A 21,960-nucleotide genomic window follows, 5' to 3' on the forward strand; every position below is an offset into this window, starting at 1 on the left:
CAAATACGTAACCTACTTGTTCAAATTCCAAATTGATACTGACACAAAATATCAAGTCCAAATTCCTATCAAGTCAAGTTCGTAAGATACAGACTATATTTGGGCTTGATGGAAGAATTGCTTTGAAAAAATACTTCCAAAAAACAAACATACTGTTTGAGTTGAAGCGTTGTTTCAAGACCATCACAAGACCATCCACAAGATCACCACAAGACCATTCATAAGACCACCACAGCACCATTCACAAGACCACCACAAGACGATTCATAAGACCACCGCAAGACCATTCAAAAGACCACCGCAGCACCATTCACAAGACCACCACAAGACCATTCAAAAGACCACCACAAGACCATTCACAAGACCACCACAAGACCATTCATAAGACCGCCACAAGACCATTCATAAGACCACCACAACATCATTCCTAAGACCACCACAAGACAATGCACAAGACCATCCATAAGACCACCACAAGACGATTCATAAGACCACCACAAGACAATTCGCAAGACCACCATAAGACCATTCACAAGACTACCACAAGACGATTCATAAGACCACCACAAGACAATTCGCAAGACCACCATAAGACCATTCATAAGACCACCACAAGACGATTCATAAGACCTGTCACAAGAGAAATCACAAGATCAGTTACAAGTAAGAGGGTGAACAATGACACAGGAACAGCTTTGTTGCAACTCATTTGAAATAGCCTGAGACATGAATTCAGACTGGAGGTCTTATGCTGGTCTTGTGATGGTCTTAAGGGGATCTCATCTACAACAATGTCAAGGCTGAAGGGCCAGCTCGAGAATTTGCAAATGGGTCCTCAAATGCCTCACCTGAGTCTGTTATGCTACCATTCAGGAATAATGGCGGTGCGCAGGCACAGGTGACCTTCTCGTTGTCCTGTGGGGACATGATCTCCCTCAGGTTTGGAAACTCGGGCATCCGGGAGATGGCATTGATCTGCTCCATGCTGGGGCGGTCGCGGGAGTCCTGAGCCCAGCACCAGGCCATCAAATCCACCATGTAAGTTGGGTACAACTTTTCCTGTGGAGAGGTGATATATACAAGGGATCAAACTCTTGTAGCTTGTTCCACGTCCGAGGACAAAAAAGTTAAAATTCATGGACTTTCGTCACTTTTTCCTCCGAGATGAAGCCAACTAAAACACTTTTAATGGTAATGTATCACTTGCAATTTAACTCAGGGCCGCCGACCATTTAGATCCGGTTTGAAAAGGGCCCCCCTGTAGCCCGCCCTGTATAATGCCTGCCCGGTATTCAGGCAACTCCAGGACGGTATCAGGCCTGTCTGCACATCGGCATTTCAAAGTCCCTGATGGAAGGCTTTCCCCACCATGCTTCCACAGATGAATAGGGGTCTAAGGGGATAGTAGAAACATTGTATAGAGCTGAAGGATTAAAACCACAAGCAGCTTCCTTCTGGGACAGATAACATGTACCAATACTTGCAAACAATAGACCCTGGGATGGAGAAGTTCGAGATCAACAACCAGTACAGCATCCCAGGCTGGTAGCCAGGCCGATATGAAAGGGGTTTTTGCAACAGGGCGAGCTTACCGGGGGGCCCTTTTCAAACCGGGTTTAAATGGTCGCCGGCCCTAAGCTTTCTGGAAATATTTTGTTCTGAAAAGTTTTCAAAAATGAAAACTTATTCCCTACTGGCTATCTTCCAACTATTTTTCACAACTATGCTTGACAGGAATAGTTTAACATCTCAAATGCTCCTACAGTGAAGAAGCGCAAAATAACAAACTCATGCCTCATCTAAAAACAGGAAATGGAAAGAACACCAGTTATTTGCCAACCATAGAAGCACTGCCTACCTTCTTGGTAAGTACAGGTCGTTGGCCGTCCTTGATTAATTGCTTGATGATCTCGGACAGACGACCAAAGTCTTTGCCCACTAGGTTCTCAAATGGTCGCTGGATCGCCATTAACTCGTACATGAACATGGCAAAGGAAAAACAGTCCACCTGTATGAGCAAAGCAACAGGACTTTAGTATCAAAGAAATAGAAATAAGTTGCAGTAGGGGCATCCAAAGACCAAGTAGAAGTGATTATTTACAGACAAGAGCTAAATGATCAGGAAAAGAAACTTGTTTGGTAGAGACGCTTTGGGTGTTATTTTAATATGCATAGTGTTTCCGTGCAAAAACTGACGCCACTTTGAATAAGCTACAAGCTACTTGATTAACTTCTGATGTGAGAGGCTTGTTTGCAAGATGATCACTACACCAAAAAATCCACGTGACCACTGACACATGGCACATAGTTTACCTTCTCAGTGTATTTCTCTTTTCCATCATACTGCACAATCTCTGGTGCCATGTAGCCAGGCGTACCGCCATACCCTTTGGTACCAGATGGCATAGCTGTCACACTGATTCCATAGTCTGCCAGCTTGACCTTCACACATGAATCTGAGCTATGTGGGGCAGGTAGGCACCAGACTAGGACATTCTCGGCCTTCAAATCTCGGTAGATGATACCTTTCTGGTGAAGGTACGCTACTGCCGAAGAGACCTAAAATTAAAGATGATTTGAACACTTCAATTTAAGAATACTCTTGCCTTGCTTCCATCAACATTTTATTTTTATTTTGCTGCTCTGAATATCTGAATCTGCTATTTTAACAAAACTTACAAAACAGTCCAAATAAGGTCAGGAGAGAATTTGAAGAGAGTAGAGACTTTTGTTGGCTTGACCTTTACCTGTACAAGAATTTTCTGAAAAGTGCAAGGTGTTAATCTAGCCCCAACACGCTTGTAGTCCTCCAGCTTGGAGTCTAGGGCACCCTCCGGAGCCAGCTCCAGGATCAGGCTCATGGGCTGGCGGCAGAAGCCGATGAGTGGCACAATCTGTGGGTGCTCCAGGTTCAACATGATGCTGAGCTCCTTGCGGGCGGTGCGGAAGGCCTCGCAGGAGAAGCGCAGAGGGTCCCGGTGCCACTTGGCGTTCTCTGCCTCGTAGCGCCGCCGGTCTGTCTGGCCGGCCCCCTGGCCCGGTGGGAAGGGCTGCAGCATCTTGATGGCCACCTGCACCTTGGTGTCCAGGCTGCTCCGGGAAGTCTGGCCCTGGAAGACCAGGCCAAACGTGCCACTACCCAGGAGACGACGGACTTCCAGGGTTGCGCGGTCCACAAGCAGAGCTGGACCCAAGTCATGAAACACCTGTGTTTTTTAGAGTCAGAAATTACAGTTACGATCTACTCAACTATTCAACTGTTCAAAATTGAGACAATTTATTTCATGTGATATTTTAAAAACTCTTAGCCAAAGTTGTAGCGTAAGTCAAGGAAACTTCAATTTAACTCAGAGGCCTCCTTGTTGCAAAGAGTAAGACACTGAAAACTGACAATGAACAGTCCAGCTGGAGGAATCGAAATAGAGGCTAATACAAAATATACATATGTACCACTTAGCTACACCTTTGACTTCTTTAACAACTCTCTTGATATAGTTTTTATTTTATTATAAGGTAACATTTACTTTAACATGCCTGTCTCAAAAATCAAAAAGTGGTAAAATCTTTAAAGTAAATAAATGGAAAGAAATCTTTGATCAACTTACCACATCTGGGGCGATGGTGCTCAGTTTGACCCGCCCGTGGATGGGGCAAGTGACTATCTCAGTTTTCATGGCCTGCATCACCAACATCTCAAACAAAAACCCATAGACTTGGACGTCCCCCATCATCTCTGAGTTCATCTCTACTGAATTGGTGAACCTCAGGTCTAGTTTCATCTGATCTGAAAACAACAAGTCTTGCGATTGGAAGTCATTTACCAATGGGGTGTCTGGCTGGCTGCAGGATTCGCTCTGATCCGAGGACTTGGACTGGCTGATGGCTGCCCTATGCTTGCGGCCGACAGGGCGGGCCCGTGGCCTCATCGAGTTGTTCCGCTCCGTGTACTCAGAGAAGTCACTGTACGGACCATGGTGATCGGTGCAAGACAGCCCGCAGCACAGGTTAGACCCTCGTTGGCTACGCTTCCGTGGCACGGGTGTTTCCGACAAAAGGCTCTGCCGCTGATCAAAGTCAAATTTGTCAACAAACTCCCACTCTTGCTCATCAAGCTCATCCACATTGAGTCTGTTGTAGTCACGCCAGCAGCGGTTGCATGGCACCAGCCTGGTGATGAACAGCTCCCCCTGGAAGGTGATGCCAAGTGGTTCACAGATGGAAGGGTAGAAGTTTTCCATCAGGGTGTCAATCAAGTCCATGATGCTGGACAGGAGGCGGGAGGCCACTTGGAGCGAGCTGGCAATCTCAATGTGCTCCCCTTCGAGAGCTTCGATGCCAGACTCCACCGCAGTCTCTGTCATTATCGGGGCACCGTCAGCCTTCTGAATGATATTGAGGGTCTGGTTAGGAATCAGGATCTCCAGCTGCCCACTGCGGGTGAGGGACACAGCCCGGTCCCCACCCGGCTCCTGGCCATCAGGGTTGACCACCTTGATGTGATCTGGCCGGCGCTCTTGTTCAAACACACTGGTGAGGATAGCCTCCTTGACTATCTCCTTCACGTGGAAGATGGTGGCACCAAAGAAGCGTAGTTCCACGCCGGTCTGCCACACAGTCCACTGATACTTTTTCTCCAGGGCATCCAGAGCTGACTGGCTCATCATGACCTTTAGACGCTCGGGCAGCGGATACAGCAGGGGCACCACTTTACAAAAGGTCTGATCCGAGAGGAAGCGGCTGATCATGTGAGACCAGAATCCGCTGGGTATGTACTGGAGGATGTACAGCCGTCGAATGGCTGCCTTCTGATTCACAATAGGAATGACTTCAGTGTTGTCCAGTTCCGTCAGTGGCTCCTCGTGCATCTGAAACGGCACTGGTGTGATGTTCTGGATTCCATTTAGGGATACCGGTAGGTCACCAGAACTAAGACTGTGGGAGTTCAGTGTAGAGGATTTGCTCCCCGGCTCTGGCAGCATGGATCCTTGGTCCATCGGCATCCCGGGGATGATCATGGAGCTCGGGGGCGAGGAGCTGCAGTTGTTGGTGCGCAGCTGGGTGGGAATCTGCTGACTGAGCGTGGGCATGGAGGAGCTCTCGGCCTTACTGAGGGTGCCCCCTGGGATCTGGAGGGCACCCAAGGGGTTACGACGCATGGAAGATGGGGAGGGGCTGTAATTGCGGACATGGGAGGTGTTGTTTGGGGAGACACCACGAACTGCTCGCCGGTTCCAGCAGCGGTTCGGAGACGGAGAAGCAGATGAAGAGGGAGATGTTGTTTGAGGAGACTCCTGAATGATATCAAAAGAAATATTTTTCATTCAATCAATTATCTGATTCCATTTTCTCACTTTAGTTAACTAAATCCTATTCAGAACTTTAGTTCTGTTTACTGCTAGATGTTATGCAAATCAATTTCTCTTAAACAGATGAAATAATTGTGTTTGTAAAGCTGAAACAGTGTTGTAGTCGAGACCTCTCAAGACCATCACAAGAGCCTACAAGTCCAACACAAGACCACCAGTCTGAATTCAAGTCACAAGCTGAACTAAATGAATGAACTGCAGCAAAAGCATTCCTTTGTCATTGTTCACCCTCTTGCTTGTGACAAGTCTGATGTATGGTCTTGTGCATGGTCTACAACACTGAGATGGAAGTGAACGAACCTTTTGGATGACATCTTTCTCCCGGATAAGTGGGATCATGGTCATGTCCAGCCCTTCCACAGGCAGTCTGGAGGGGACCAGGATGTGCTCATTGTCGTACGTGACCGCAACCTCGCACTTATTGAGCAGATTCAAGATGAAGTCCTTGACACTGGAGTCTTGGAACTTGCGGTGGAGGTCCTTGATCAGCATCACGCCTGGAAGAAAGGAAAACAATTCACTTGGATGGACCCAACAGACTTTTTGTTTTGATCAAAAGCATAATTACACTTGCATTCCTATTTTTTTGCCACAAAATTCAATACCAAAGGTTCAAATGAAAATTTAATTCATTTGGGATCCTTTTGTGCTCCAAAAAGCATCCACAGCTGTGCTAGACAGCCTACAGCGACCCAGATTGAAAATATGAGGAAGATTTTATGTGAGAGCAACAAAGTCTCAAGCACGGAACCATGATTCTTGAGGGTCTCCAAGCTCAAATGATAATCCAGGGCCACTGACCTTTCTTGACGTCCGGGTTTATCTCTGGGATAGTGACAATCTTGGCCAGGGTGTCACATAGCCACTGCGGGTCCAGGAAGAAATAATCACTCAGCATGGAATCCTCGTAGTGCAGGAGAATACCTGGAGAGGCAACAAATGCAGTTAGGATTATGAATTACTTGTGGTAATGACTCCAAGGACTCCTCAAGAGTACCCTAGGTACAGTAGCCCACAAGCCAGAAGGAACCTGAAGAGAGGAGATAATGAGCAGCGGTAATAGTTTTGGAAGTTGAAGGAAAATCCCAGAGGAATCAGGTAGGAACTGAAAACCACTGTGGACCGAGCTGGGAATCAAACCGTAGAAGTGGACGGTGAAGACAGAAGCGCTACCCAACCGGACTCACCCCCTCCCCCTCAAAGCTTTTGTTTTCTTACTTTAGGAAAGGTAACAAAGTGGGTATGGGGGGCAGTGTGGAGCTAAGGAATACAAGGAAACGAAAAATCTTGTTGGTGAATTACCATTGTTGTGAAGGAATCTCGTGGCATGCATCAAGTCTTCCTTGCTATGGAAAGAAACCTGATATTGTTCCAGCATCACGCGGGTAACCTCCGTCCTGAAAAAACAGTGGAAAATTCCATTCTCAACACAAGCAGCAGGAAACAATTTTTTTTTGGGGGGGGGGAAACAATTATGACATGCCAGAGCAAAATTAGAAATCTGTCAATTCACTTTGTGATGACAGAAATGATTTTAAGGCCATCAATTTGTGTTCTAAGTTTCAGCCGATGCAGAAATATGCTAGAAATAATGCAAACTTTAAAAACAGAATTTTACTTGAAAAAGGAATCAATGACAACAGACCTGTATTCAAGGGCATGCAAGACTGGTTCAGTGCCGGCCCTACGCATGTCAGATGATATCAGCATGACAGCCTTCTCAAGGGCAAGGTAACATGTTGGCACACGCTGCATCAGCATGGGCTCCTTGTCCCGACCCTCTGCAAAGTACAACACAAGCAGGAAAGAAACGGTTTGTCACATCACAGTGTAAAACAGAGTTCCCTTGCACAAAACTCTAAAAACTTGGAACAGTTTCATTTTGCATGCCCAGATTTCAGAATCCAACCCTCATCGTTTACCACCTGCTCAGAATGACAGTAGGGGTAGCCCTCTCCCAGCTAAGTGTATACCGTTAAATGTTTAAAATGTGAAGGCTGTATAATTTCTGAAAAATGCTTGTGAAATCTCCATTTTCAATAAAGGATCTGAAACTTGACATCTCCCAACAGAGAAAGCAATGACCAGCAAAATGCCACTTGCTCAAACTACCTGTGAGTGAAAATGCGACGTCGTAAATCCTATCCCTCAGAAATCCCAAGTTGTTGTTCCTTGGCATGGGCAGACAGGAGATTTCAATGCAGTCAATGACATTGGGCAGACCCACATCCTGGGGCTGAGCTATGTGAATGAAACGCTCCATGATCTTCCGCTTCAGGTCCGGCCAGTACTCCCGGGAATACTTGGACTTGGGTCGGTTGACCAAGTCGTAGTGGGTGCCTATCAGGAGGACAGGGGAATTGGGTGCGCGGGCCTGATGAAAGTGGGATTTGGAGAAATGTTGTCATTTAGTGGGTACATGTTAAAATAATCCAAGAAATAAAGTCGAGGATTAGCCAAATCTAGTGTGCACAAAAACATGCTAGTTGTCCATTTACATTGCTTGTTGTAAGAGACAAGTCAAAACATTTACTTTTCTTTTTTTACTGGCACAACCTTATGATTTCAAAACCAGATGAATATAATTTCTAGCAGTTACCATTTGTCAAGTTTCCGATAGGATCTTGGTTATTTGAGTCACCAATGGAGAGGGTAGGGCAAACAACACAGTGACAAATAAAAACCTCATGCTCAACCAACCAGGTATTCTGAAGTCAGTAATGTTGGCTGTTGAGTGAGCAACAACAGGCGGCCGCACTGCTTACCTGAATATTGACAAGCCACTGCTGTATCTGATTAATGCTCTTCATTCCGTCCGTAATCTTGAAGAGTACCAAGTACAAGGACCGCTTGGTCAGGAAATACTGATGAGTGGCATAGAACTCCTCCTGTAAGGGCAAGGATTGTGAGGGGGGGAAATTTAGCCAGGAATTGTACGATCAAAAAAATGTAATGATCTCCAAACAGCAAAACTGAAAATTTCAAAAACATTTGCCTAGATTGGATGTTGTTATAGTTTTTACCTGACCACCAAAGTCCCAAGTGCTGAAGGTGACTTTTCCATATTTGCTCCTCTTCTTGTTGTAGGTCCACTCACTGACGTCAACTCCGACCGTTGACAGGTACTTGCCCCGTAGTGTCTTCCCACCAATGCTGGTATTACCCTGCCTCTCGGCAAAAGTCTAGAAAAAAAATACATGCAAGTCTCAACCTCACACTGGCAAAACATTTGCAAGTTTGGATGCATCTTTTCTGTCGTATTTCAGGCATGTTTGGCGTAAGGAAACAGTGGGCAAGCCAAAGACTTATTTTTGTGACTTGGAAGTGGAAATTAACGGGTAAAAAGGGAGAGGTAATTAGCTTCTATTCTGACCTCAGGCACTGAAGATGTTGAGCCCACACCGTCCTTCCTCAGTTCATTCAAGAGGGTTGTCTTGCCAATGCAAGCCTTGCCCACAAACATCAGCTTCATCCTCGTGTATGGCTTTGCACTGAAAAAAAAATCAAACAGCAAACACTTTATGATCATGGAGAATTTACGACTCATTACAATTTGAGTCAAGATTTACTTAAAACACATAAAGATTTCTTTGCCTTTCTGCAACACAAAGTCTGGACACCACATTAATCTCACCTGTGTCAGTGAGCCCCCATTGAAGATTTGTGAATATTAAATTTCCCATTTCAGTTCCTCCAGTTTACTGGTCCCATTTCCTAACCCAACTGCCATAATTTCAGTCAACACAGGAGATGTTTTGGTACACATGCTTGCTTCATTGTGCATTTGCGTACCATGTATTGTACTTGTCTTATTAAAGTGCAATGTCTATAAAGATGAACAAAGAAATTGACTGGTGCGGAATTTGAACCTGCGACCTCCGGAATACCTCACAAAGAAATTGACTGGTTCAAATCCCGCTCCAGTCAATTTCTTTGTTCATCTTTATAATCATTCATAAGCACCTAGTATGCTAGTCAGTTTCCCTGTATAATTTGTTTCATGAAAGTGCAATGTCATTTGTTTATGGTTCAGATTTGCCAGAACACACTTCCAAAAAAAAGTTCATAAAAAAACCTCCACAGATCAAAACATGACAGAGATAGAGCCTGTCTTTCCTGACCTAATGCAGGAGAAGATACAAAAACAAACCTGGGACACACAAACAAATGTTCAAGAGGATATGAAGGCATCTAATTTTCACGTCAAAGTGAAAGCAACCAAACATGTAAACAGGTGCATTCATGAGCATGCACTTCCTACAGTTTGAAATTCAGACAGGAGGAAATGCAGGGTAGGAATTTAACTCGATATCACTATCAGCAAGCACAGGATTTGTATCAACACAAGTGGGGACAACAAACAAGTACACAGGTACCGGGTACGTGCCTAAACAATGGTATTAGTCCTGGTTGCAGAGTACAACACATACTGACTGATTTGAGTGGTATGATAAAAACCTGCCTCCTGAAGTGATCCGAACGGAACATGTGAAATGCTCAAGATCATCGGGGAGGCTAATACCTTATCCACAGATTCTGCACAGTGTTAACAAAATATACAACTACAGGTACATGTATGCCTACAAATGTACATGTACCTCCTACAAACCCAAAATCAGCAGGCTTCAGTCTTTCTCAGAAAACATGATGCATCAGACCAGTAAGCCACTGCACGTTAGTAAATATTCCTTTTGCACAAAAAACTCACTCATCCAGAATGGAGCGTAGGTATCCCAGGATATCTTTAACCAGCTCCGTCTTGAACATGCTGGCCAGGGGCTCCGTCAGTCGACAGCCATCAACCTTCAAGTCATACATGTTGAGACGTCCCAGCTCTGGAGGCAGGGTTGAAATCTTCTCATTACCGTTAAGCTGAGATGAAAAAGAAGCAGGCCACATGAGGAAAAGAGTATCTTTTCATCATGAAAATTTCTCATCACTGATTAAATGATTAGAATTTGAATTTATCAAAACTTTAATTCTTAGGGCTTTTAGATAACTGTAGGCAAAACAAAAAGTATGGCAATTTTACAAATAGCTAAATACAACATTCCATCAACAAACATAAATTTACCCAAATTGACACAAACCTTTAGACTGGACAGCTTGGTGAGATACTGTATGTCTGATGGGACCTCTCCAATCATGTTGTTGGCAACAGAGAGAGCATTGAGACTTGGAAAGAGCAGAGTTACTTCCAAATCACTGCCTCTGCTCTGTACAAGCTGGAGCTGGAAGACAGAAGCTAGTACTTGTAAGTGAATAAAACACATGAAAGGCACCACATCTGGTTACTCATCTCGTTACCTTTTATTTCTTGTGGATTTGGCATCCCACCCAGGGATTTCCATCAAGTGTAAAACGGCATTGTTGGAACTGCACACAATCTAAATGGATGGACTGCACATTATGAGATCGAGTTTGTGTGCTGGAATGGTCTGAACAGAGCCCGAAATTTTCAAAGCTGGTACAAGCCAACAAAGTCTGAAAAGATCTGGTTACCTTTGAATCATCTTCACTCGAATCTCCGGGAGCTCCAGGGGTTTCTTCTTCGACTGATGCACTCGCCCCCAAAACTGTCCTGGCAATCACATCCATCTGTGTGATCTGGTTACTGGACAGGTCCAAAGTCCTCAAGGTGGCCAACACACGGTGACGTCGGTGCTTGCAGAACTGAACAAGCGGGCCTTGCGGAGTCCCTGAACCAGGTGGGCTGCTGACAAAGGAGGAGTCTCGACTTTGTCGACTTGGGGTTTGCAGGGTGCCTCGCTGCGCTAACGAGTACTGAGATGTTGGACTGTAGCACATGTCCGGCAGACCTAGAGAGGGATCATAAGCCGAACTGGAACGCAGCAGTCTGAAGACATTGGACTTGTTCCGGACCGGCAGGTGGCTGGCTGGATTGCTCATGTCCTTGATACAATTGAAAGAGAGCTCCAAATCCATTAACCCGACAGGATACTTGTTCATGGGGCCAAAGTCTGTAATCTTGTTGTGGCAAAGTACAAGTTTGGTCAGTCTAGGAGCCAGGCATGGCAGACCAACAGGGACATGAGTTAGCTTGTTGTGAGACAGGTCTAATGTTTCTAGGGCATTCATCTCATCGATGTTGGCATTTTCCTCTTCAGCACTGTCTCCGTGAATGCTTCCAGTGCTGCACAGCCGAAAGCGACGAACAGTAACTATGGAGTAGCCTTTTTCCGAATGTTCTTCATCTTCAAAGACTTCCGAGTCAGAGGTCTCTGGGGACTCACTGGGTGAGTTGTCAATGGTGTCCCTACGTGCTAAGCTCGCCTCAAGTCCAGACATACTGATAACCATGTTGGCTGAATCGCGGGGGAGGTCCTTCATCCGTAGGGCTGCCTTGCCAAATTTCAGGGCTGCCTCGGATAACCGGGCAAGCTTCCCTGATGCTGGCTTCTCAGACTGGTTTGACAGCAAAGGGAAGGTGTCTCGCTTTTGATCTGATGTCAGGTCCTCAGGTAAGGGTGAAGGGCTCCGACACTGGACCTCGCGAAAGGCTATCTGGTTGTTGTTAGATGGGCCATAAAGACCACAAGGCAGTTCCTCCAGAATATTCCTGGACAAGTTGAGCGTCTTCAGCTTAGGAGCCATCCACATTTCAAACGGTAGCTCCCTGAGGTGGTTGTTTTCCATGTTCAGATTTTCCAAGACGGGCAGCATGAAGACCTCTGGTGGCAGTGTGACCAGACGGTTGCTGGACAGGTTGATCCGTCGGAGCATTGGTGCATTCCAGGCGCTGTCCTCGATCCCGGGGGAAGTCCTGGTCATGGGACTGGTACTTCTCGGCATTCCTGGAAGATAACACATCTTATTCTTGGAAGCATTCAAGTGCTGCAAGGATGGTAGTTTGAAAATAAACAATGGCAAGTGACTGAGACTGTTGTCAGAAATGTCAATCCGTGTTATGGTAGCCACGGAAATATGAATGCTAGAGTCCTGCGGGTAGGTTCGCAGCACGGTGTTGAAGCGTAAACTGGCCTCCACTAACCACTCTGGATTAATGTCATTCAGATTCTGGTCATGCCAGTCAATAGCAACAGGGGTGTCAAACATTCCAAGCGTACTGGCAGCCCTTTTGAGGCCGCCAAAAGTTCTACGGCGGTCGTATGTGCTACCTTTCCGTGAGTGGTCCTTCTTCGACTCCTGGGCAATGACCTTCGTTCGCGCAATCAAAGCTGCTTCCCTAACTGTTTTCGGTTTGGAGTGACAGTCCCCTCCCTCGGTAGTCTGAGTCAACTCTGTCACAAACAGCTTGATTTTAGTCTGGTATTCCTCTCCAATTACATAATCGGGGTCTGGATGTACCCCAGTATGGGCTAGAATTGTGGTCACCACGTCACTACGAACGCTGAGTGTTGCAGAGAGCAGGGCCTTGCCGCTCGGATCCCTCGCACCATGCTTGAGGAGCATCGCTATGATGTCCAAGTTGTATTCACTGATGCTGCATGCCTCACACAGAATGGAGTTATCCTCCTTGGGGATGTGCATCTTCTCAGTTACTCTGCCTTCTACCAGGCTGGCGTTGCTGCCCCGCGACCCAAACAGGCACTTTATGGATTTCACGGGCAGGTTAACGTCTGCCCCATGCTTCAGCAACAGCGCAACTATCTCAATGTTGCCTGCAGTGACAGCACTGTGGAGCGGCGTCCTGCCTATCACTGTATAGCAGTCAACGTCGATGTACGCCTGCTTCTTTCCCTGTCCAAAGTTTGGCACCACAGTGCCACCTGGCCGGTATTCCAGTAGGGCTCTTGCAGCCTCAACATGACCAGCAGTGCAGGCAAGGTAGAGGGCAGTCTGGCCATTAATGTTTCGCAAGTTGAGATAGAATGGTAAGTCACCTTTATAAGACTTAAAGGTACTAGTAGCTGCTGATTGATCCAGCTGGCAGAATCCCTTTAAAAATGAAGGGAACAAGGAATAAACTCATCTAAAGAAAATATACTTGCAAATAAAATGCAAACATTTCAATGTTTCCGTGGTTTCAAGTATTAATTTTTGCCAAGAAAGAAATAAGTCATTAATATTCACACCAGACAAACAAAAGGTTAAACAACACTGAAAGTGGCCACTTTTTAGGTTTGACTACTCATAAAATATGATTAAAAACCTAAATATTTAATTATTGTCATACTGGTATGTGAAATTACTTGAAACTCACACTCCTCAAACAAATGAAATTGAAATTGAAAAAAGTCTATTTTTATATTAAATGAACTGTACATGTACATTGAATGAAAATCAATGTGTTACCACCGTAACAGCGAGCTTCCTGTCGTGTGGAAAAATCTTGCACTTTCCATTGTTGAAATGATTTATACCATGATGGTTTGGGCAACTTAACCCATACATGTGTGATTGTGTTTGTGGAACTTTATCACATTAACAAGTCAGGTAGCCATACCCTCATCTAAATAAGGTACATGTACGTGTAGACGCTTCCCTGTGTATCACCGTCACAAGAGTAACAAGGATTTTCACAAGGTAATCAGATTACCTTGGCATTGTCCAAAACAGGCTTCCAGAGCTAAACTGTATGGCTAAGTCTATTTCCACATATTTCCAATGGTGCAAAGACCTAAACCTACATGTATACATGTAACTCTAGACAATAGTCTGATTTTAGTCAACAATTTCATGAGTACACACAGATATACACGTAACACACAGATGGGCAATGCTGAAAGACCGGGTACAAAGAGCGGCATGGTGTCGAGGTGATCATGCAAACAGCCTGGACGGTAAAGTTTGGTTCGACTTCACAAAGATTTGACATCGGATAAAGTTTCTATCAATGGGTTAATCGAACACTTCCCCCAACAGGAAAACCAGAGCGGGTTTCGCAGTGTTAGGAAGGGCAACGTACATGAATCAGGAGCTAAATTTAGCCGCAAGGTCAACTAGGATCAAGGCTCCAATAGCAACTTGGGCCGGGAATCAAAAAGTTGGGACAGCAAGACTGCAAGTAGAAAATGAAAGATCGCAAATGTACACACAAAAAAAGCATGCAGTCCAATAAAGAAATGCATCTGTCAGCACTCTCGGCAAATTTGGCCAACAAATTTAATGACACGATCTCCTTCTACATGTACCTAATACCAGCCTGTTTTTATAGCTTTAAGGAATCTTCTCACAACCTACAGGTACATGTACATGTATAGGCCTACCTGTACAATTTCAGTACCGGTACGTGTACGTGATGTGCTGTGTCTACAATGATTTACATGTACCGGTACGGTACCGGTAGGTAGAATTTTAGGCTAATCCTGGTGAAAGACAGCAACAGGTGAAAAGGCTTGCAGTAGCACCATGCGAAGGAGACGTCTCCCGACGACGGACTGAGCACGCAATCCGAAACGTTGAGTATACTCCCAGTTCTTTTCAGAACCACACATACTCATAAGAGGTACATTCCTTCACATGGTGCTACCACAAGCCTTTCTCCAATTAACATGTACATCAACTCTACTGATTTAGCTTTTGGCTGCATGTGAACCATGTAATGTAAATGCAGCTACATGAACATGTCTATTCCATATGTACCAGTAATTTGTGCATAGCAGCAAAGCAAGCAAACAGAGCTCAGGTGTTGATGTGACCAGCAATGGCATCTCAACTACGGTACATGGTACTATTGCCAAGAATAACTTGGTACACCGACGCATATGTTCTTACAGACTTGTACAAGTACATGAACACCTATTTTCTGGAAGCAAGCCAATCACAGGGACAAAAAATAGCAACCACAAACTAACATTTACACACATGTAAATGATGTCAGGATTATGGGATTGGGTACACAAGTATAAATAGTACCTGTACTTCTCCAGCATGTCCAGGGAGTTTATTAGGTACAGTATGTTGAGAATGTAATGTTTCACATGTGTAAAACTAGACAGTAAGTTATTGTCAGTCACAATGCCAGGCACTGGGCAGGTGTACTATTGTGTACCTGTACGAAATCTGTGCATGGTATGGAGGTCATAACAGACTGAATGTGCCCGCTAAGTCACGTGACCTATTGTGGGAATTAAATAACACACACCGCATCCACCAAAAGTAAAGTGTTTTATAGGTATCATTTACATGTACCTAAAATAAAGCGTGTGCACCACAACTTGGCTGTATTGTTTGTAAACAACACACACAACGCACATTGCTATGGGTTTGATAACCACTATGTACATGTATGTAGGTCACATGATTTAGTACACTGTACATGCAATCGGTCTGCTGATCCTCAGGCTTCTGAATCAAAGTTACTGCTGGGATGGCAGATGTGATAAATGGAAGGAATGGTGACAGACAGACATGACGTTACATCATGCTGCACATGTACACTGCAGTACAAGTTTGCGTCCTAACAGAACGAATGCACACATATGCACACAACACGGTTCCTGGTTCTCGACTGATATAAACAGTTTCAAAACTTGCGTTAAACATGCATGAGACACGTGTACAGTACATGTACATCTGATCCATGTTTAAAATAAGCATAAAGTACATGTAAATGTAAGACAAATGACTGCACAGGTGCCATAAGGGGATCTTGACAACTGAGCAATCTATGAGATTTTTCTCAACATGCTGATTGCACAATTTCTTCCATTTTACCAAACAGGAACCATGTTTGACATCGTTAATGATGCATTTTTAAGCGGTACACAAGAAGAGGCCAGCAAAATAAAAAAGAAAACACGTCTCACTTTTTCACTGACTGGAGCTTTGTAGGTAAATTCTCGCAGTAAAATGGAGAAAGGCGTACATCCCTGTCGCAACTAAATTTACAGCACAGGCTAAATTAGAACAAACCCTCTACCATCAACAAAGGTGCACAGTCAACTAAATGTACATGCGTGCTGTGCAAATGGGCCACAGTCATTTATTTTGATAATTGGGTAGAGGGGGATAACTTCGTGATTCCTGAGGAAAAGCTAAATAAAATCTAAACTCAAACCATTACAACTTTTCAGTTGTCAGACACCTGGTTTTGAGTAATTCTGTGGATTCAGGGAGCTCTGCATAGCACTGTGAGAAGAGGGGGATCAGGTTGAGTCTATGGCTGTACATGTAGTTTTGTCACTGATGCACTGCAGTAAACAGCCGTAATGTAGGCAACAGTGCCCGTTTTCCACTTGGCTTTACTAACTGCCTGGGAGTTGATATCCTAATTGCCAATACGAAGAAAGTGCTATTTCAGAGCAATGTGATGGATTTTGAGAGCTCAGTCAATGGACTACAGTACGAACATGAGTCATATGCATCAAAGGTCGATGGTTCTTACTACATATTTCTATAAAACGCAACAGCAAAACTTTAACCTTTATCTTCAAATGTCATTGTTACATACTGGTATGTATGCATGTCTCAGGTGTATGGAGAATTTTTAAAACACTACTTGCAGGATATCCAATCAAACTTTGCTGTGTATAAACATTACAAATCTTGTAGTCCAAAATGTCCAGTCCTGCCTTTATCCAGTCAAACTAACAGCAACCTGATCAAACTGATTTATGATATAGTGACCCTAAATGAAAGCATGCTAAATCAAATTTGTACAATTTCTGGATTAAGTGACAAAAAGATAGTGGACCAAAGGTTCAATTCAACTGCCCTCATACTCTGAAGGGGAGAGTTACATAAATAAGTTGCTTTTACTCTGTGTCAATAACGGAGGAGGATTGGACACTTTGTACAGTTTTTCGGGGAAAAGCCAATGATAGAACAGCAGTCTTACTTTTTCATCCAACGCCGACTTGTAATCAAACTCCAGGAGCAACTTGATGACAGCTGCGTTGCCTTGCTTCGCTGCAGCATGCAGCGGAATCTCCATTTCGTTGGTCTGGTCGCTGGCCATGGCGGGAAAGTGCTGCAGTTTACATGAAGAAAATGAGTTGGTCTATTGTTTCATGAATACGTAGCACTACAGTCTGTCTACTAAAGCAAGAACCTTGAGGGATCTATCAGGAGGGAGAGGAAACCCAACATACACAAACTCATTTGCAAGAGCGCAAAATGATCTTTGGATACAAGTTTTATGAGATTTGGTCCAGATTCAGCCACTTCTGATTTTGAAGGTCTACTTGTACAGTAATGTGCACTAGTTTCTTCAATGAGCCTCCTCATACGTGCATTCATCAAGTTTCACTCCATCTGTCACTGCAGCAACCGTATGTAAAAGGGGGAAGGCAGAACCCAAGAAGGAGAAGGAACAACACAAACATATGACGTGCAGTGCAAAGGCCATTCCAAAGAGCAAATACATGTACCGTCTGCAGAAAGCTACATACATGTAGTAACTACATGTAGCATGCAGTTACATACAATATGTGAGCAGTGAAAGCTGTGGAATTTGCATTCTTCATGTCCATGCTGAAATCATTTTCCAGATACGCATGGAATAGCTAAGAAGCCACCAGCCTTGTTTTGGAAGGGCGGATCACATGTTAGATGATTCAGTTCACTTTTATAGCCTTCATTTGGTTTAACGAGCAGGCACAAGTTAGGGAGGGGCGTAATGGCCTTTTTATAGTTAGGGTGAGGGAACAATGATTCCCACTGGTTAAACATGTACTGGTACATGTATGTATACCCATGACAACAGGCTATCGGTTTTCTCCACAGAAAGCCATGTCATAGCATTCAGGACCTGAACAAGTACGGTATATGTACAGTGTAGATTCAAATTTGACAATTTTCTTTCTGGCATGCTATTTTCACTATCACATGCTGACCCAATAAAGGGCAAGTACTGTAAGTGGTTTATCCGCTCCGAGCAGATACAAAAGAGGACATGTTTTTTGGGTGCTCACCGCATGGACACACCGTGAGGAACGCAAGTATATGCGCGTTTGACATGGAGCACGCCGAGTACATGTACGTATAACTAATTTATTTCCGGCATGCACAAGTATAGTCTTTGCATACAAGCAGCACACGTGCAAGAACCCGCTTGTTACCAGCTGTCTTTCTTTCGCTGATCGGGGGGGGGGCACCTCAGCTCGGGGCAGATAATTAACGAAGAGCTTCACATTACAATACCAGTACTTTTGGTTTGTACAATGTACATACATGTACTGCTTGTACTGTATGTTTGACAAAGCAAACATCTACCATGTCTACTGGTAATTTACAATAAATGTGGGTTGTGTAATTAAAAAACTTTGGTTTAAATGATACAATTCATTCCTAAAAAGTCAAACATTACCAGTATGTGAAGGTTTCCATTATACACGCAAGTATGCCAGATATTCAACAATTTCCCAGTGCAGATCCTCATCATTTAGAGTATATCAGAGATTCATTGGATATTGGATATCCATTCAGGCTACCCGGAAGACACCCATAAAAATTGGCCAATAAGGGAAACAATATGGTTTCAAAATTGTTTTCATGAGTTTCAGTTTCCCAGCTGTTTCCTTGGAGGAACTGCACTGGGTATTTACAGTTTTGGTTTCACAACTTTTGTGCCGTCATTAAGCGCTTTTTCTCCCATTTAGGAATGACCTAGGGCCAGGAAACACATGGAAGGCTTTGACATGTTTGATGCACATCACACAGCTCATTTAGAATGACAATCAATTGCTGCTTCCGTGTGGAAACAGCTGGTTCTTCGCATATATATGAAATCTGCTACAATGCTGAAAATAGAGTGTGAGCGAAAGCTCAGGCCCCAAGCAAAAGAAAACCTTGACAAGCATGTCAGCTAATAACGTTCATGTCCAGAAAACAGTTTGTCACTTCAAAAATTTACGTGTGTGTGCATGTGTTATACAGTTCCACAAAATTGGCCCCGCTCATTGATATTATTTTATTGATTGACACTGTCGATATTTTTTAAGGGAGGCACAATAAGCCTTTTGCGAGTTAACTTTGGCCCAAATCTGGTACATCAAGTTCTTTAAATTCCCGTGAGCATAACAAGTTGAATTCTCAATACTAAAACCACTGTTGCTACATGTATACCTCGTGATTAGGGTCAAGCTTGTGCTTAGTTACATAAGAGATGCTTTGCAAAACTACACTTTTCTCAATGGATGAGAAGGGCACAAAGGAACCAGTCCATTCCAGAGATGGTGGTCGCTGTGCAAAAGTTTGCCCCTAATCACAAGGTATAGCAACAGGGTTCCTTAGTCTGGGGAATTCAACTTGTTATGTTCATGTGCAATCAGATAACTCAGTGTACCAGATTTTATTCAAATTTAACTCGCAAATGGCTTACTGTCTCACAGCATCAGTTGCCATACATGTAAGTCACATCCACATAAAAATCATTGACATCAAAGGGTTCCATCTGGCAACTTTAAATTAACAGGCAGAAGTTTACAATTTCGTGTGCCACTTACTTTTTATGCAGTGCCTTAAATAAAATGGTTTCTTTGCCAATAGCTTAACCCCTTCGTGTTGGGACGGGGCTAGACACGCCGTAAAAATTGAGATCCTCAGCCCGCTTTTCAGCTATTATTCTCAGCCCATGCTCGAGCAAACACGGTGAAAGAAGGCAGACCCTGGCTCTCGTATATACGGTAATTGGCCTTTGTGTGTAGCCCAGAAATGAAAAGACTGAATTTGCATCATAATCACCAGTTTCACAATAGTCCCGACTTTGAAAAGAGGCAACGGGAATGTGAAAGTGCGAGTAGAGCCGCATGCCACCGAACAATCAGCCTTTTCACCATGTAATTCAAAGCGTGCAGAGCACGCGGGCCACAAACCGAGAATTTCCAGTTTGGCAGGTGGCCTTCGTGGCCAAGCGAGGCTGGAATTCTTGGAGTCGGCTTTCGGAAAATCCCGTCGTCAAGGGGTTAAGATAAGAGCCAAATTTTTTTAATACACTACTCAAAAAAGTTAAGGACCAACTTTTTATTTCATGAATACTTTTTTTTATACGAGATATTTTACTGCAGGAAATGTGCATTTGATGTTTGAAACATTTAAAAAAATTTTTCTTCTCAATGAGCACACCATCTCGACAAACAAAAAAATGAAAGAACTAGACCCCACTCATTGCTTGAAAAAATTGCAAGTATAGAAAAAAAGTGGTCCTTAACTTTTTTGAGTAGTATATTTTGCCATTTGGTGATAAATGCCACTTGTAACTGGAACTGTAACACCCCTCAGATTATCAAAATAAATGACTAAACACTATAAAAGCAAACACTTTCTAGAAAGACCCTCTATCAAACAGGATAATCAAGTTTGGCCATACTTCCTATGTGCAGGTATGCCAAATTCTGCAGAAGTGCCATTTCCCTGTTTTGTACACGTATCCTGGTTTCCTAATTTCAGTTTCTCAAAGGGCAAATCTGGATTTTCCCGCAACACATACTAATCAACAAAGGCCCGCTGATGACTACATGTACCTCTACCATCCTCTTGCTCTTACCTGGAGAAGCAACTTGGCAACGTCAAAGTGGCCATTGAGGCAAGCAGCATAGAGGGGCGTCTGCTTGGTGTCTCGGTTGGGTTTACCGTTGGCATGGTGATCAAGGAGAAACTTTACAACGCTAAGATGACCACCAAGTGCTGCCCTATATGTGTAAGGGGGAAAAGGTCAATGCAATCATATTTGCAACATATTTTTACATAAACGTTTAAACCTTTATGGGTGAATACTGGTATTTTCTAAAGTTAGAGACCAAGCGAAGTGAAAATCTTTGTTACGACAATGCAAGTGCGCGAAACCCTTGGAGTTTGTGATCCAGGGGCTGTTCAAAGAGCCCAAAAACTTCAGGATTGCGGATATTCTGTGGTGCAAGCAAAGGTTTTCAGGGACACTGCTGCTTTTCAAATTCCCCAGATATTACACACTGAGACTTTCAGGTACGGCGGAGAAGTATGGTACCGTCACTGTGCATCACTGAAAATCTGCCCTTGATTCCAGTCTCACGACCCTCAGGTTCAAATCCCTTTATTAATGATTCAAGTCGGGCTTCCTCATACATGTACCTCACAACAAGCTGGAGATGATGTGTCTACAAAGTGTACTGACACTATCCCCACAGAAATGCATCATCACTGGGCAATTAGTAACTGAGGAAGGGCACCTATCAGAGCTGACCTGTACAGTGGCGTCTCTTTGTACTCCCTGTTGATGGCACTGTAACCGATCCGTCGTAGGATCTGACGCAGTTCCTTCACACTGCTGCAAGCCTCCAGAAGGCTGGGCTCCAGGCTTGAACGCAATCTCTCCCGCTCAACTGAAATATCCAACAAATCGATACAATATCGCATTTATACTATGACCATGAGAATGTATTCTTCAAGAAAAGCAAACAATGAAAATGAAAGTACTATTGTCTATATACAAAACGTGGGGGGGTGACTAGGCCAAGGCTTAATTAAGTCAGCAGGTTTGAAGGTGGAACAGAAAATTAAACTCTCTTCAAAAAGTTCATCAAAGTACACTCTTTTGTTTAAATATGGGGCTTTGTTAACATTGCAACATGTACAGGTCATCATTGAAAGAAAAACTAACACTACCAGTAACTGGTATGTATCCCTGTAGTTTAATACAAAGACTGGCCAAACGTGGCTTTTGATTTCAAAATGCAACAGGTAGCAGTTT

At 43.9% G+C, this 21,960-nt stretch overlaps 1 protein-coding gene across 10 annotated transcripts in view; it reads right to left on the bottom strand.

Annotated features, from left to right (window-relative positions):
• LOC110988442 (leucine-rich repeat serine/threonine-protein kinase 1-like) overlaps positions 1 to 21,960 on the bottom strand; it is a 56,527-nt gene that overhangs the window by 6,703 nt on the left and 27,864 nt on the right. For 8 of the 10 annotated variants that reach the window (XM_087146654.1, XM_087146656.1, XM_087146653.1 and 5 more), the window contains 20 exons: positions 21,454 to 21,592; positions 20,779 to 20,923; positions 17,131 to 17,262; positions 16,100 to 16,171; positions 10,869 to 13,286; positions 10,457 to 10,597; positions 10,075 to 10,238; positions 8,740 to 8,857; positions 8,390 to 8,548; positions 8,132 to 8,254; positions 7,479 to 7,740; positions 7,012 to 7,147; positions 6,669 to 6,763; positions 6,168 to 6,290; positions 5,667 to 5,863; positions 3,606 to 5,291; positions 2,748 to 3,206; positions 2,314 to 2,559; positions 1,859 to 2,008; positions 849 to 1,059 (listed from right to left, as the gene is read on the bottom strand). In XM_087146654.1, coding sequence (XP_087002780.1) covers positions 849 to 1,059; positions 1,859 to 2,008; positions 2,314 to 2,559; positions 2,748 to 3,206; positions 3,606 to 5,291; positions 5,667 to 5,863; positions 6,168 to 6,290; positions 6,669 to 6,763; positions 7,012 to 7,147; positions 7,479 to 7,740; positions 8,132 to 8,254; positions 8,390 to 8,548; positions 8,740 to 8,857; positions 10,075 to 10,238; positions 10,457 to 10,597; positions 10,869 to 13,286; positions 16,100 to 16,171; positions 17,131 to 17,262; positions 20,779 to 20,923; positions 21,454 to 21,592 — 7,176 coding nt within the window. The remainder of the gene's footprint in view (positions 1 to 848; positions 1,060 to 1,858; positions 2,009 to 2,313; positions 2,560 to 2,747; positions 3,207 to 3,605; positions 5,292 to 5,666; positions 5,864 to 6,167; positions 6,291 to 6,668; positions 6,764 to 7,011; positions 7,148 to 7,478; positions 7,741 to 8,131; positions 8,255 to 8,389; positions 8,549 to 8,739; positions 8,858 to 10,074; positions 10,239 to 10,456; positions 10,598 to 10,868; positions 13,287 to 16,099; positions 16,172 to 17,130; positions 17,263 to 20,778; positions 20,924 to 21,453; positions 21,593 to 21,960) is intronic. The other 2 variants (XM_087146651.1, XM_087146652.1) reach the window with 1 other exon arrangement.

Source organism: Acanthaster planci, linkage group LG15 (genome assembly GCF_054643075.1).
Source record: "Acanthaster planci isolate LZ-2023a linkage group LG15, COTS_SCS, whole genome shotgun sequence".
NCBI lineage: Eukaryota > Metazoa > Echinodermata > Asteroidea > Valvatida > Acanthasteridae > Acanthaster > Acanthaster planci.